This window comes from Pseudorca crassidens, chromosome 13, assembly GCF_039906515.1.
Source record: "Pseudorca crassidens isolate mPseCra1 chromosome 13, mPseCra1.hap1, whole genome shotgun sequence".
In the NCBI taxonomy this organism is placed as follows: Eukaryota; Metazoa; Chordata; class Mammalia; order Artiodactyla; family Delphinidae; genus Pseudorca; species Pseudorca crassidens.
The window spans coordinates 13,907,290-13,924,202 of record NC_090308.1 but is presented as its reverse complement, the minus strand read 5'-3'; the positions used below and the strand labels follow the sequence as shown (position 1 = coordinate 13,924,202).

At 42.6% G+C, this 16,913-nt stretch overlaps 1 protein-coding gene across 3 annotated transcripts in view; it reads right to left on the bottom strand.

Moving 5' to 3' along the window:
• Positions 1-636: 636 nt before the first annotated feature.
• SYNE1 (spectrin repeat containing nuclear envelope protein 1) overlaps positions 637-16,913 on the bottom strand; it is a 456,348-nt gene continuing 440,071 nt past the window's right edge. For all 3 annotated transcript variants that reach the window (XM_067701747.1, XM_067701745.1, XM_067701746.1), the window contains 6 exons: positions 15,272-15,472; positions 13,884-14,012; positions 12,132-12,344; positions 11,011-11,103; positions 9,557-9,615; positions 637-1,606 (listed from right to left, as the gene is read on the bottom strand). In XM_067701747.1, the coding sequence (XP_067557848.1) occupies positions 1,366-1,606; positions 9,557-9,615; positions 11,011-11,103; positions 12,132-12,344; positions 13,884-14,012; positions 15,272-15,472 (936 nt within the window). In that variant the 3' untranslated portion in view covers positions 637-1,365. The remainder of the gene's footprint in view (positions 1,607-9,556; positions 9,616-11,010; positions 11,104-12,131; positions 12,345-13,883; positions 14,013-15,271; positions 15,473-16,913) is intronic.

Below are 16,913 nucleotides of genomic sequence, written 5' to 3'. Positions count from 1 at the left end.
CCAGGACACATGAGTTTTCCATTCTCAAGAGAAACCTGAAACGTGGACTTTATATAAATCCTCTCCCTCCAATTATTAAATGGTGGATTAAAATGCCACGAGCGCCAAACAATTCCATGAGGGGCCCTAGCTGGCAAGATCGGAGGGACAGAATAAAATCTGATTGTAGTTGGACTCGAATGATTGACTACAATTGTATTTCCTCTGCTAGACAACGAAAACAGAAGATTTTGGAGCAAAGAAGGGACCTGACCAGAAGAATGCTTCAGGGGTATTCACATGGCTTTTTGGTACCCTTGGGATGGAGTGGAGAAGGGGCCTCAGTCAGGAGATTATAGGAGGTTCTTCCAATTGTGCAATGAGAACAGAAAAGAAAGGAGAATACGAAAGATGCTGGGAAGCAAGAGTCTGTGAGATGTGACTGGCTGTGGAAGGAGAAGGAAGAAGGAATCATCCGGAGTCCTCTATGTCTAATATACACTACCTCTATTCATCCTTTTCCTTTAATATATGCTTATGTTTTAGCTTCATTTATTCCACCAAAAATGATCATTTAGGTTGCGTTCTGATAAGTGCCTGCTTAATAGGGAAATTTAGAATCATTTCTTTAGGGAGAAAAAAAGCACAGACAAAATATTTCATAGTCTCTATAATAAATGCAAAGAAATGGATACAAACAAAATGTGGCTTTAGCAAACTGTACATACATAAATATCATTTTTTTACTATAACATTCGACTTTTTTTTCCACATAAAGCCTCCCATGATTTTATTACATCCAATTTTTCTTTATACCTTTAAAAAAAGTGCCTTTTAGATTTACAGCATGTGCTTCTAAAGCAAGGTTAGAACATCATGCCCCAAAGAAAAACAAGGTAAAAAAGCTGTCACATAAGCTCTTAAAAACCGTATGTTACAAGGTTCTCAAAGCTCTTCAGCACTGGTTGACGCGTAGATTGTTGGATGCCGACATGGTGCTCAGGTAGCATCGTTTATGGAGGGGACGGAGCGCACTGTGGGGAAGCTGCCCACATGGTCTCTCGAAGTCCCTGGTGTGCACAGGATGCACCAAAGGCCCAGAGGTCACTTGTCCAGGCGACAGTGGAGGTCCTGAATCTCTTTAGTGCTGAGGCTCAGTTTCACACAGAATATCTTCCAAACCTTCTGCATCTATTTGCTCGCTTCCTGTCACTGTTTATCATCACCTCCAAAGCCGTGATGTGCACGCAGGGGATACGGAGGGGCGCTACAGCTGCCGCACCGAGGGCATCCGCCGAGATTCAGGTCCTCTCTTTGCTAGTCTGGGATCGCCCTTGGCCGAATCTCCTCATGCTACCAGCACTGCTGCAGATGGCATTGCCTGGCTCAGAGCGGAGGAGGGCCATTTGTGTATCTGAGCATGGGGTGGAATGATCGGGCAAAATTGTTGGAGAGGGCGCAACTGTAGTCCTCCTGTGACATTGGTACTAGGCAGGCGAGCCCAATGAGGAACAGCAGGAGAAGCTGAAGAGGAAGAGCCGCTCGGAGGACTCTGAACAGGAAGGCTCGGCCGGACCGGGCTGGCCGAGGCTCAGAAAGGGAGGAATCGGAGCCACCTTTTATGGACCTGAGAGAAGAATCGACATCAATGACTCAAATATCTCAAATGCTGGATGGACGCTGCTTTATGCTTCCTCACCTTCCTGGAAGCTAAAGGGTCAGGCTGAACACAGCCCAACCTGGCAACTAGTTGCCAGTAAACCCAGGTCATCTCCCCACCACCAAAGGAAGCGCTGTCTGGAAAATGCACTGATGAAAAATCGACATTTAGTCAACTAAAGGTAACTAATTGGGTTCAAATTCCACCCCGTAATTTGGTAAAACATTTTCCATCAACAAAGAAAACTGCTCCACACACACTCTACCAGCATAAATGAAGTACATCCGGGATCATTAAAATGTGGGTGTTTGATGCAGTACGTTTTTGGTTTAAGAATATCAGGCAAAATTAGTTGCTGTCGGGACGATACAAGGCATCCCTCCCACCTAGCCGTCCTGGATGTGCCAAGGTCCATGCAGCAAGACAAGAACAGCTGCGGTCATTTTGCACAGACCCACAGAGTTGAATTATTCTTAGCGTTTACCCTGGTTTCATCTTGCACTGAATCAGCAACTGGCCCTGACATTAGTGGGTTCCAAAGCTGTAAGAACAAGGATGACAGTGGAGCCAGTCTACAGATCCCTGGTGCTGAATGACACCCATTCCAGGCTGACTCTTCTATCCCTAGCTCTGTGAATTTGGGAAGTTCCAAGTTCTATCTACTTTAATTTCCGCATCTACGTTGAAACAGTGCCTTAGAGATGAACCATGAATTTCAGAATTCGTAAGGAAGACTGCCTGGGAAATGTTGAAAATGGAAGTAGGTTCTCAGTAGGGGGCACTGTTTTCTCTTTGTGGGCATCCATGAGTGTTTTGCTACTAGTGGAAAAGATGAGGAAAGCAATGTTATCTACAGGAGGAATTCTGTACACATACACACACACGCACAACACTGCAGAAGCAAAAAGAATACACGTACCAGTGGACCCACTGCCCCACACCTAGTAGGAATTCTCTAATGGTTTAATGGTAAGAACATTGAACGTGAGGCCACTGGAGAAATACGAAGGTGTGAAAACTGTACTGGTTACTCTGTACGTTTCTCTCATAAGAAAACACTACGTCTCCAGCTACGTTATTAGCCATTCATTTCTGAAGACAGATTACACTGGTATCAGCGAGGGATAAGGAGTGACACCAAAGAAAATAAATGTTAAAATAAAAAACAGACATAATCCCCTTAAAAGGCAACAGAGGGACGACTCAAAACTCTTTCATTAAACTACCAAGAAATATGTGAGACGAACAGACTAGACTGGCCCCGAGAAGCCCTGAGCAGCAGCGTACCATACTATTTCTACTACAGCTCGAAGTGTGATGAAAAAACACATCCCTGGCCTGAACTGGGACTGTGTTTTTCTGGTCTACAAACCTTGAACAGCTCACTTCACCTCTATGCTACAAGCTCTTCTTCAAATCCTTCAAATTAGACTAAACGGTCTTCCAACTTGCAAGTTCTGTTTATACATTTTACATCTTCTACTGATTGGTCAGTGTGAAGAGTCTGCCAACTGGGAGGCCACAAGAGTTCAATCACCATCTAGTGGTCAAACTGATTAACTGCCCTATGCTAAGACCAATGAGTTGTTCCCAAAGGGCTGAACAGGACAAACTGTATATTTTGTGACGATATATTAAAGTATAAAAGAAGTTATGTCACACACCTGTTAAATAGAAACTTCTCTAGTTCACCTAATTGTAAAATATTTGTGTTGAGATAAGGCCTAAGAGAGTATCTAATCCATCTTTACTTCTGTAGGTAAAGAGCTAAGGAGAGTTCACATTTGATCCTCTAACTGCTGGGCCACAAAAGCATTTGTCTTGGGTTCTCTCACTTAATTTCCACAACAGTCCTCAGTGTGCCTGTCACCTTCATCTTAGAGCCGATGTAAATGAGGTACAGAAAAGTAAGGGAACCAGCTCCAGGTTATACAGCTAGCAAGGGGCAAATGAAGATTTCAGCTCTGGTATTTTTAACTCCCAGAACTTGAGCTTTATAATAGAGTAAACTGGCCCCAAATCCACCACTAAAGGAAGAGCTCTAGCAGGAACTCAGGGCTCCAGAGTCCCCGCCTACTGTGCTCTCCGTTATGTTTTGTTGTTTGGTGACATAGATGAAGGGCATCCAGGTCATATTTATGTCACACGTATCTCACATATAGAAGCAAAGAAGACAATACTTGTATCCTAAAATACTGGAAGGTGAGTGGTTTCCTCATGTCTAAAATAAAGGCCTCTAACCATAAGGCTTTGCAGTATGACACAGATCATCAAGTCAGAATATGGATACGAGGGCATTTTGTTTTGAGGCAGTTGTACAATCGTGGGAAAGTAATTTAGTCTCTCTGGCCTTCAGTTTTCTCCTTTGAAAAGATGAAGATGCATTAACAGCATAAAATCGTTTTGGTTCTAACAATTTATGAATTCAGCAGTTTAAGTGTCTGGAGAAGGAAGGGATAGTTACCCATGAGCTCTGGATTGAATCTTCCTTCAATACGTCTTTTGCTTGACCTGAATATATGCCCTGGAAAACAATCCTCTCCACCTGTCACCTGTCTGAGTCATAACAGAAGCACAAAAGAGAGCTCCACGTTTCTTTATTATTTGGTGTTTAAATAAAACAAGGGAGATTTCTAACGGACTCTTTTTCTTTAGGAGACACTTAAGGACATTAGTGATGGGCAGATTTATGCATATAATTGAAAGTAACAATCTGACTGACAGAGCTGAATAGCCCCTCTTTGTCAATTATTAGCTTCTTTGAACAATAAAGCCAAAGATCAAGGGCTACACACCGACTAGTCCACTCCTGAGAAAAGCTAGAAAGGTCACCGTCCTTGGAATACGGGCTCAGATGCTGCAGAGTCCGTCGAAGGACATGGCGCATTTAACGGCATCAGAGCATTCCGTATTAAAATTTAATTAGCGTGTGCTTTCTAATGTTGAAGAATGCCAACCTGGGGAGAAATAATGGGCTGAGATAGAGACAAAGAGAACACACAGTTCTTAGTGAGCTTCCATGCAGTTAACTGCTCTTGGAAATGTCCAACTGTTCTACTGAAAAAAAAATGCCACCCGCTTGGGGCAATTACCAAGGTTTCAATAAGCCCAAAGTTGCTTCCTCTTAGGGTAAACCTGTTCTAGAGTTTCTAGTACTAACAGGTTAATGATACCAAGTAAAAGGGTACTTTTAATATTTAATCTACGACCTAAAATCATGTAAGTTTCAAGTCTTGGGAAATTTGACAAGGGGAAGAACAAAGACATCTCACTGAGCCGTCACTCATCACTCTCCAATGGCCTTATTCCACAAATAGATGCAGCAGAGATGGTGTCGACAGAGAAAACTAAATGTGTGAACTTAGTTAAGGAACTTAATCAACGGAGATATTTCAGATAATCCTGTCCAGCAAAAACATGCTTATTCTCTACAAGTGAATATTTATTTTATTATCTTTCTCACTCCCCTCACTCATTCAAATTTGGGGGTAAATAATTGCCCAGGTGCTGTTTCATCTCTTTCCTAAAATACGTACAGTTGTGGGAGAAGGAGGCTATAGGGGAGGGGGCCGCACATACGAACACACCACAGGAAAGAAAGTCTGGCCAAGGGCTGTGAGAAGCCTGAAAAGTGTGCACGTGGAGTGTGACTCATCTCAAAAATTTTACATCATCAAGGAAATGAAATGAGTTAATTCTGTGCACACACCATTTATACAAATGAAAAGACACTTTCAATTCATTTTGCTACTTGTTAGCAAACACTGGCAGTAGAAGAACAGAAATTTTTTGTCAGGAAACATCAGGTTGTCTACGATCGTGTTGCCTGTTCCTGTGTGAATGGTCTTTATTCCCTGGAAATGTGGTTCAGAAGACAAATTCCCAGGATCCACTTAGGATTTGCCTCTCTTTATTCCAAGATGAACATTCTGGCTGGTCCTAAGCTATCTCAGGCAACCCATGGTAGCCCAAGCCCTGGAACTGTTGTTTAAAGTACCCCCCCCATTAGGAGCCCTTTGGTCGGGAGGAGTGGTTAACAAGCTAGGATCCAGAGTCAGAGAGACCTGGGTTCCAATTCTACATCTTCACACAGATGTAGAGAACAAACGTATGGACACCAAGGGGGGAAAGCGGCGGCGGGTGGTGGTGGTGGTGAGATGAACTGGGAGATTGGGATTGACATGTATACACTGATGTGTATAAAATGGATGACTAATAAGAACCTGCTGTATAAAAAAATAAATAAAATTGAATTAAAAAAAAATTCTACATCTTCATGCCACTAATCCCTGGTGTCCTTGTCTGTAAAATTGGGAATGAACACGTTGGGAGGGTTAAATGAGGTAACAGATACACAACGCTTAGCATGCTGCTTAGAACACGCTAAGTGCTAAATAAATGTCAGCAACTTATCATTCTTATTTATCTGTATTATTAAAGCAAGGGTGTGATGACTCATAACCTTAGGGATTTTGCTGGATTCAGCCTTTCCTTCCAAGGAAATATTCCTGATTTATAGCAGTGTTTTCAAAGAGGTGATGCATTTTCTAAGGTGTCTGACTTGGTCCTGGGAAAAACTGGGAATGCAGACCTCAAAATATAAAAGAAACATAGTGGAGCCTTACCCTATACCTGTCCTCAGCCCGGGTGTCCAGCCTGCCCCAGGGGCAAGGCTGTTTTAGGATGAGGTGCTTTGAGAACTTTGAATAAATAAATCCCCAGGGTGGAGTTTGACAGAAAAGACTTAGAAAAAAAATTCCACAAGAAACTGAATGGTGTTTAGAGTTAGGCCCTGGTGTACATGCAAAAACCCCACTGTGCCTGCTTAGATGTACTTGGCTCCCTTGAACACATTTTTAAATGAGGTCTTTTTTCCCTCCCTTTCAGTGTTTCAGCCAGTCATTTGCCACTTCTTATTCTGTCTCAGTTCTTTGTGCAGAAGGCACCAAAGACTAAAGATACCCAGAGAGGTTTTGCATTTTACGATTCTCAGCTTTGGAATGAAGTTATCAATTCCCTCTCTTCAGACTACAGAGCAGTTATTCCTTTGCTTTGCTGGAAATTGGAGTAAAATCTTCCCATTTGTGAACTTCAACTAATCTATAGTAGAATTTTGAAGAGTTATTGGCTATCAGGTTAGCCAATTTTAAGTCAAAAGTAGAGAAAAAGTATCAGCTGGGCCATCATAAACATTGCTTCAAAAAGCATGCACCTTAAATAAGTTTAATCTCAAAAACTGTGGATAGGGGCTTCCCTGGTGGCGCAGTGGTTGAGAGTCCGCCTGCCGATTCACGGGACACAGGTTCGTGCCCCGGTCCGGGAAGATCCCACATGCCGCGGAGCGGCTGGGCCCGTGAGCCATGGCTGCTGAGCCTGCGCGTCCGGAGCCTGTGCTCCGCAGTGGGAGAGGCCACAACAGTAAGAGGCCCGCGTACCGCAAAAAAAAAAAAAATTGTGTATAGTTATTATGAACGTATACTTTCAGATGTTTTTCAAATGTTTAGAATTTTAAGGAGTCTTGGGAAGCTCCTTGTAATTGATTTAGGGGATCTCTAGATTATGACATATTGCAAGTTTTTTATGACAGGAACCATATTGTATTAGTTTTGTGGGCCCAGGGTCTACACAAAGTAGGTGTTCTGTAAACACTGGCATCAATCCATATGTAGACTTAGAATATTATGTAAGAGAACACAGAACGGCAGCTGTAGAATCAATATGAAATATACAACAGGCAAGTAACTGATATTATTAATATTTGACTTTAAACCACTAAAAAAATATAAGAACCCTCCCTTCAAACTAATAACCAGTTTCTTTCAACTCAGCCTCTTTCCTCTCAGGAAGAATATATGCCTAAAATGTTCCCATTGCAGATCGCTGGGGTCAACATTCTCAACTGTTTGTGCTTTTGCAATAACCTTTCAAGTTTGCTGGACCAGTGCAAGATCAAACGCAAGGTCATCTCAAGTCTCAATGTAAAGGAACACCGTGACAGCCTGGATTGTGAGTGAAGTTAATTCTTTCCCAGCAGACTCTCCGTGTCATTGCCCACGTGGGCGCACCCCAAACAGAGGTGCCAAGGAGTTAAGAAGTCCAAGAATGTTCAACCACAACCCGTCTGCCAAGCTGTTTGCCGAAGTTGGCCATTCAGGTGAAGATCGTTTGTATTCCAGGTCCTGTAAGCAGCAAAGTGAACATCATGCTGTGTGCTCAGAAAGATGTTAATAACCAGTGCTGGACAGAGCGGAGCTGAAAGGCGCCTTGCGGATGTCACAGTGAGAACGTGGCTGTCCGAGCTGCAAAGCCCCATTAAGAGACAATATTGAAGCAGTTGGTGCCCTGAGAAACGAGGCCTTTGACATTTCAGAAGGCCGTGTGACTGTCTGAAAGAATCGGGGAAATCCGGGAACCGAGCTGTGGTTGCTATTGACATCGCATAACAACATAAGAGCTTTCTCCCTTCTCATCACCATCATTTATGTCAACCACAGAATGGCTCTCTGGTGTCCTTAAAGGAACGCTATGGGGACATGCCCCATCTCTGTTCACGGCACATCAGCAATTTGTGGTGAGCAGATGCACTACATAAAGCAGTGATCTGCCTATAGTACACGATGTCTTTTCTTGTCGGGGGCTAAGAAAAAAATCAGAGCACCTGGAGAAGCCCATCATTATCTTCAAAAATCCCTGTGACCTTTTCTCCATTCATGTTTCATTATTGATATTTTGTTATGGACAAAAAAAAAGCCCCACAAAATTGTCCTCAAACCAAACCAAAGGGAAAGAAAAAAAAAAAAAAAAGCAAAACATCGTAGAGGGAAGCTTAAAACCAGAAATCACATCAAAATCCGTTCTGCATTACTGCAGCTGAGTGGAAACCAGATGCAAAGGCCAGCCCCTTCCTCACACAGCTGGAAAGCTAAAACTATGACTCAGGGCTTGTTTACACTTCCTCATGCCCCACCCTCCTTCCAGGAATTGGGATTCCGGCTCAGTGGTGGTAAGTTTCCAGAGGGGCAAACTATTTTAACAGTGAACTGCTCATGATTGGAGTGAGGTAGCTGCTTCCAAGGACAGTATTTCCATTTTTAGAAAGTTGTCTGGGAAACATGAACTGATTAGTGGAAGGGCCAGGGAGCACAGACATCACACCGACAACGAAGAAGGCAAAGCACTGCTAACTGCAGAGACAGGGATTGTTGGAAGCCAGGCAGAAAGCAGAGTGGCAGCTGTGAGGCTCTCTGGAGGTCCCCGGGGGGGCGGGGGCACTGACTGCTCTTGTTTCCAGAGTGAAAAGAGCTCGCCAAGTGTCAGGAAGGTGAGTGACTGAGTGTGCTGGCCAGAGAGAAATTTTAGGATAAGCAGAAGAGAGAAGGGGCTTAGAAATTTTAAGTAATACCAAATTAGGACTTGCCATTTTGAGAATCCAAAACCCACAATCTGGATAAAACACAAAAATAAAATAAAAAGCTGGGGGTGTTAGTATATTTTATTCAGATGTGTGGGTTCTGGGAATGGTAAAATAATTCACTGATCTATTACCTGACTTATTGTAAAATCTAGAAATAAAGAGGATGATAAAATTCTGCCATGAATCAAATTGCGCTGTGACATCAGTGATACCGAATCTTCACGAGCACACAGAATAAAAAACCATTGGATGAAGAGTCCCAGATGGCCTAGGTACAGTTAAACAAAATTTTGACGGGGTCCAAATATTTTACGCTCTGAGATTTTCTTGTACTTTCCACTTAGAAAAGTCTCTTCCAATTTATTAGGCAAGGGCGTGGACCTAAATGAGTAGTTTCTCAACTACCCTGAGGCAGACCAGATACAGGCCTACCTACATTCTGGACAATTTTCATCATCCTCTTGAAGTTCTAGAACAGTGTGGAAACCAGGAGAATAAGGTACCTGCTATGTGGACTGTTGACAGAGGGTCCAGGCTGTGAGAGACTACATTTGCCTCGTGGCTGTTTGCAATGAACAGGGGTAAAGAAAGAAGAATGTTCAGTCCAGGCAAATAAAGACAAGCTACTGATGAAAATTAAACTAAAAGTTCAGCAAAGGAAATACAAATCAAATGAAATGATCAGTACCCATGAATCAAGGAAACTGGCTTTTCTTTTGTTGAAGAAGTGAAATCAATTTACATCTATATTATACATCATTGAAGAAACACGGCGGTTTGCGCATTCACACCACAATGGGTATATTTCCCTCACTTTTCATGGTAGAAACACAAATGACTTCACACTAGCCAAAGATCTCTGTATATTTACTTATAATAAATATAAAATTCAATATGCCGTGCCATGTATTTCAAATACACCTTACATATTTTTCATCTTCTAGAACAATATTAAAATTCTTGGTAGATTAAAAATAACGGCAGTGTGAGATTATTCTGTGTAGAGTGATGAAGACCCAACAAGTTAAGCACTCAAGTTAAATGAAGCCTAAAATTGGACTCGAAAAGCCAGTATTCCTTCACATTCTTAAACTAGGATCTATAGGAAACTAGTGAATGTAGTAAAAAACAATCCTAAAAAGATAATAACATTTATCAGCATAGAACTTAAGTGTTTATAACAAGAAAAGTACAAATGAAACCAATACTTCTAAAAACTAAGGAAAATGGAATGATAATAAAAATGAATATAATCATAAAGCCAGACCAAAAAAAGGAACAAAACGGAAAACAAGCTTCTAATTACACAGAGAAATCAAGGTAGAGAGGGTAGCAGGGGTCAAATTGGTCTTTTTCTCCTCATCGTGTGCCAGTGAGACAGCCCCCCGACAGGCCTGGCGGGTGAGTCACCTTGAGTTGTTGCCATTCTGGGGGCAATGCGATCGCCCCAAACCTTCAAGGCCACCTTCGGGAGTGTCTTTGCTTGAGGGTCAACAGAACCTCCATTTGTCTTATAAACTCAATGGTCTCATGAGATGCTTGCAGTTTTGTCCACCTCTGGCTGAGGCACCCTTTTAAGTGGAGCCTAATTTTTTTGGGTGGACTGTGGCGGAGGGGGTTTGAAGGGAGGGGCCACCAAAGGGACAAGGGAGCACTGCTCTAGAGATGGCCCTGCGAGCACGAAAACTAATCTGCCTCCCTGCATACCAACCAAACGCTGAACCTGATTCTTTTGAAAAACAGAACTGCTCTTTCCATTCCTGAGTACATGTGGGGAGGGTTTGAGGCAGGGCTGAGGAAACAGAGCTTCTCTGCATCACTGTGTGACAACCCCACGTTGTAGGGGGACTCCTGCTTTGCAAGGGGAGAGCCCATGGACCCTGCGTGAGGTATCAAGACTCTCACGCCCCAGTGGTCCCTCCCGTGGGCCAACTGAAAATGACCAGTGGAAAGTTACCGTTTTCTGCCTGTTTGGGCTACTTCTTCCTGATGTAGGACTCACAGATCCTGAGGTGTCCAGTTCATCAGCAGAAGACCAGGAAGACAAATCCTACGTGGGAAATAGATTCTCTTAATGATTCCATGTCCCAGAGCCACGATGGCTTTGTGATCTGCAAGTACTTCCCACCCCATCCCTATCTATCCCTCAACCCATTCCCTGGGAAAAACAGAATCAGATGACCGCAGGAAGAACAGAACCTAATACTTCTGGTGCGTTGGGCTTTCCAGGTTGTGAGTCTGGCCCTTTTGGAAGATACAGGCGGAGCTTTGTTATTACTGGGCCGCTTGGAGTTTTATTATTTCTTAATGACATGGACGGGAGAATGGGTTGAAGTGAAGGGGGTAAAGGAATCTGCCTTACAGCTGCAGGGCGCTCAGGCGGGAGAGAAACCAAATCGTTTGCGTTAGAAACAAAAGATTGTCAGTCACCCAGGAGCCTGCCTTTTAGCATCAGAGAAACCGTATTGCTGCTGGTACCGCTGTTATTGTGAGTAGGTGGTTCTTTTGCCTGCAACATGTTTGTGTGTTCATAACAGATTTCACAATTGAACGTTTGCAATCTTACCTGCAAATGCATTTCTTAAAACCAACAATATTACCATGCAGTAAATTTAAAAATAAATAACAGATAAACAAATAAATAGATAAACAAATAAAAGTGAACACTGAACATTTTGTATGATTTAACCGCCAGCTAAGGAGACTTCATACCTTCTAAGGTTTGAATATGAAACTCATATGCAACAATTGGTTGTGACCTACTCTCGCAGTGTTACTGAAAGCACATGAATTCTTAAATAAACTGGGTAAGATAAAATGCCACGGTAGTGGTGGTAATAGTGTTAGCAGTAACAATTACAGGAGGTTTTTTGGATGTAACAGAATCAAAAGTAGTGTCCTATTATAAAAGTTTTTGAGTTACTTTTTAATTTTGAGCCAGACTTAGAAGAGCAGTGATTGAGAGGGGACACTCTAGTCTCACAAGTACTACATTCAGAGTCTCTAAAATGGATAAAGATGATGCTTGTTTGGTCTCCTGTAGGACATGCTACACAATGACGTCTGTTGAGAGCTTACCTGCTGACTGCTTGACATGTCTAATAACTTCTCCAGCTCCTTGATATGATGACTGACCTCCTTCAGGAGAAGTTTGAGCCGATTTCCAATCACATGCACTTTTTCTTTGGCTTCTAAACAGTCTGTGCCTTCAGCGTTCACCAATAGTTGGCGAGACATGTCTTGCAGTGAGGCCACTTTGAGCTGGGATTCCAACAGCTCATGCCTTATTTGCTATGAATATCATAAGAAATATTTTTCTAAGAATTTTCAATAATTCGAGAAAGTTCCAAAGGTGCACAATGACATCACTTTAACTTAGTGGACAATTAGACCTGAGCATCAGAATGCTGTACTCACACAAGGACGGATGCAGCAGCCCATGACATTTGGGAATCAGGGACCTCTGTTCTAATCCTGCCTCTGCCCAAATGTATCCTATAAGACCCCTGAATCTTTCTGATCTCAGTTTTCTCATTTGGTAAAATGATGACATTAATTCCTGCCGGGTCCACAGTAAGTATCACTGGAAGGTTCAAACTGGTGAATGTATGTTGAAGTATTTAAAATATAAAGTGTTATGCAAATGAGACATAAACTATTCTTTTAAAAAGAGAAGTAAAACATTAACATATAAATATAGAAAAACTCAAGTATGTGGAGGTATACTCAGATATCTCTTCAAGAGTTTTAAGAAGATATATGAGTGATTCATCACTCACAACTTAAGGTCTGAGGTCAAAAGTCTAGTAAAAATTCAGCGGCATAGCTATTTCCTCCTGGTTTCTAAGACCTTTATGATACTGAACTAAAAGCTGACAATTCTGTTAGGTCTGTGCGAGTGCTAAATGTTAAGAAACAGCATTTTAAAAATACAGAAAGTGACAAAATGCAAATCATTTTCTCCTAATGGAACTCAAATATGCTTCTTTATCTTCTATAAAATCACTTAAGCACACTGTACATTATATTGTCCAAAGTTCTTTTTATAAGAATCTATACAGAAATCCTGTAAATTTCCTTTTGAATTTAATACTAGAAAAAGTTTCTTGCTCCTTGAGAATTGGTTTGTTTCCTTTTTGTCAGGTAATAAAAATCATTTAACTTTTCACGTTTCCCTTGTTGTCTTAGCTTTCAGAAAACTTGGTGCTCAGGTTAGCGTTGAATTCGTATACTTAATTCTTCTTAAGAAGTCTTAACGGTCTCTATTCTAATTCCTTTAATTATCAGCCACCCAATATATTCTTGGGATGTAGATTCAACACATACAGTTTAAATTAAAAACAAATGTAGGGCTTCCCTGGTGGCGCAGTGGTTGAGAGTCCGCCTGCTAATGCAGGGGATACGGGTTCGTGCCCCGGTCTGGGAATATCCCACATGCCGCGGAGCGGCTGGGCCCGTAAGCCATGGCCGCTGAGCCTGCGCGTCCGGAGCCTGTGCTCCGCAACGGGAGAGCCCACAACAGTGAGAGGCCCGCGTACCGCAGAAAAACAAAGAAACAAACAAACAAAAAAAAACAAATGTAATCTGCCAAAGAGCTGCCTTGATAAAAACAAGCTAATTAAGATGAAGACCGTCTGAGATTTTTAGATGAGCAATGGCTTTAGAACCAGATTCTAAACCTAATAGATATCATCTTCTATGTACATGTTTGCTTCACAGAGATGGGAAATCATGAGGGGTAAAGAAAGACTAAGAGATTATAATGTAAAAAGTAAATAAGTAGTACCAACTATAACATAACCAGATGCTGTCCAAGTCCACACGTCTTACCGTAAGCTGTTTGAGATGGTCCTGAAGTATCTCTGCATCAAGGTTAGAATCAACCGGCACGATTTCATTTTTCCTTCTGTCAATGTTCTCAAGCATAAGAAGCAAACCATGACTCATTTCATGGAAATCCTAAAAAAAACATGGAGCGTAAAATCATTTTGAATGAGATATTTTTCTTTCCCTCATAGCTTAAATATCCATGCTTTACAATTCCTACCGTTGGTTTTAAGATCTTATACACAACTCCTTTCTAAGGAAGGCACTAGAGCTGTCGTAATTATCTGAGTTCATGCTCTTACCAAAAGCATCTAATTTATTACTCGAGGGAAAAACTAGACATAAGGAAAATTGGCATCAAAATGCTTAATTTCTAGGGCTATAATACTACGTAGAGGGAAGCAGCTCTGCTCCTTCATCTTCCTCCTGTATTCAAATCTTCCCATCAATGAAGGCCTAAATTCAATCCCATCTCTCCACGCGTCCAAGTGTTCATTTATTCAAGGTATAGTTACAGAAGATCTCCAACGTGGGAGGCGCTGTACTGGGAGGCAGGGCAGGGGTGAAACCACAGCTTGGGTACCTGCTTTCAAGGAGCTGTTATTACTCCTGGGGCACCTATAATCCTGGGAAACAGGCTTCCCATCCTGCTCAGATTATAACCCAAACTCCTGGCTAGGACCCACCAAGTCCTGCATGATCTGCTTCCTGACCACCTCCCAGATCTTTCTCAACCCTTCCTTCCTCTCTGACTACTCTCTGATCACACTGGCCTTTCTTCTGTCTTTGAAGACACTAAGTCCTTTCCTGCTTCTGGGACTTGCCATCTGCTTGACCTCCTTCATGGCAACATCTTTCCAAGAATCAGCTCAAACATCCATAGAACTTCCCCAGTCACCTTTGCAAAGTGCTTTTTTTGTTACCCTTATCATCAACATCTGTAAGTAGCTTGGTTAAACATTTATTTGCATTTTTATTGTCTGTCTTCCCCAACAAAAGCAGAGGCTGGGCTGTATCCTGCCTGCCTAGTGCAGTATCTGTAAACACCTGGCAAATAATTGTGGTCTGAATGGATGAGTAAATATTTGTAATGCTCACTTGGATGTCCAAGAAATGTCCTTCTATGTGCTCAGAAAATACTGAATAAAGAATGAGTCGAAGGAGGAATGGTGAGGCTGAGATAAATGTGTGGGAATAGTCTCTTTGAACTCCTGGTCACATGTACAAATTCTCCAGTAAAATGAAAACTTTGGGCACAAAGTTATCTCACTCAAATACTGACTTTGGAGAGTAACTGCATCCCCCTAGTGATCTGGATAAATCGAGTCACAGACTCAGCTACACTGGAAATGTTTGACTTCAGAGCATGGCCGGCCCAAAGCCCCACAGACCTGACACTGCATCAGCGCGTCCTGGAGGAGGCCCCGCCATTCCTCCAGCAGGGAGCACACGCGGTCCCAGCGGCCATTCATCTGGGACAAGCGACCCTGCAGATCCTGGCTCTCCTCACTGCCAGTCTGAGTGAACTCGGAGCTGCACAGGTTGATGGAGAGGATGATGGCCTTGTGGTGGTCCACAGCTTTCTGGAGCTCCTGCAAAGAGAAAGGAGAACAATCAAACAAGGAAAATAACAATAAAAATACTAAAGAAAAATAGTCTAAGACCTTTGGACATGCTTCACCCAAATTAAAAGATCCATTAATTAACACCGGCCTTAGCAGGATGGCTGGATGATACAGTGGGTGCACACCATTGGGAACCACACTGTAGCTAAAAGAGACGGATCAGATGTGTACTTGACGATGCGAATGAATCTTCAGAAAATATGGTATAAAGTGAAAGAGAAACAGATTTATATGGGTGACAAAACAGCATTTATGTAATTTAAAACACATGTGCACACACAAATCCACATTTTTCATGAATATATATGGAAAAAGAATATGTGTTAAAATTTCAGAATGGTTGCCATGGGTTTGAGGAATTGGGATTAAGAAACAGTGGGGGAAGGCTTCCCTGGTGGCACAGTGGTTGAGAGTCCGCCTGCTGATGCAGGGGATGCGGGTTTGTGCCCTGGTCCAGGAAGATCCCACATGCCGCGGAGCGCCTGGGCCCGTGAGTGAGCCATGGCCGCTGAGCCTGCGCGTCCGGAGCCTGTGCTCCGCAACGGGAGAGGCCACGGCAGTGAGAGGCCCGTGTATGGCAAAAAAAAAAAAAAAAGAAGTTTGAGCATCTGTGGGGAAGACTCATTTCACTGTTTGAAAATTTAAAACAAAACAACTAAAACAAGGCAGAAATACAGCACCCCAAAAGAAACAGCATACAGAGAAACCAGGGAGAAACAAAGGCAGTTAATCCTTAAGCCTGGAGGGCCCGGTAGCCCTCCTCTTCTGAGGAAGAGCACAGCTTGACGTTCTCCAAACAAAAAGGCAGGACCAAGAGACCTATTAAGAAGAAACTGAGCTCTCCATCCATAGTATGTTTACAAAAGTCTCCACGTATCAATGCATTTCAACAGCTGGGCTGAGAAGGATTTTTAAGATCTAGAGAGGGAGTTAAAAGAGGTTATCTTGTGTACTACGCCCGTCCAGGTCAAAATCAAATGCAAACGTTAGGTGTTCTACTGCGATGACTCCACGGGTTTTGTTTGCTTGGATTCATTTCACCGAAAATTGCTTCTGCCACTATTATAATCTATTTCAGAAGTTCTGCTGATTCCAGAATGTCAAGTGGCTTCCTTGGGTCTCCATAAACTCACACGTATACGATCTGGGAGGGGACTCCTCTCCAGCTCTAGATATAGACTTGTAGGACCCTGGACATAGCTGTATTTCCTTTAAAAGAGGTTAATTAGGTCCCAGAGGTACCTGGATGTTTCATGAAACTTTAATTGGTCATTTCTTAGCTACCAATTCATTAAATCATGACTATTTTCATGGGGCTGGTTCTGCAACGCTGTCCAGCTCTCAACCCTTCCAAGCCTTCCTATAAACACTCTGATCTGGGGTGGCTGGGGAAGCGTTCGTGTCCGTT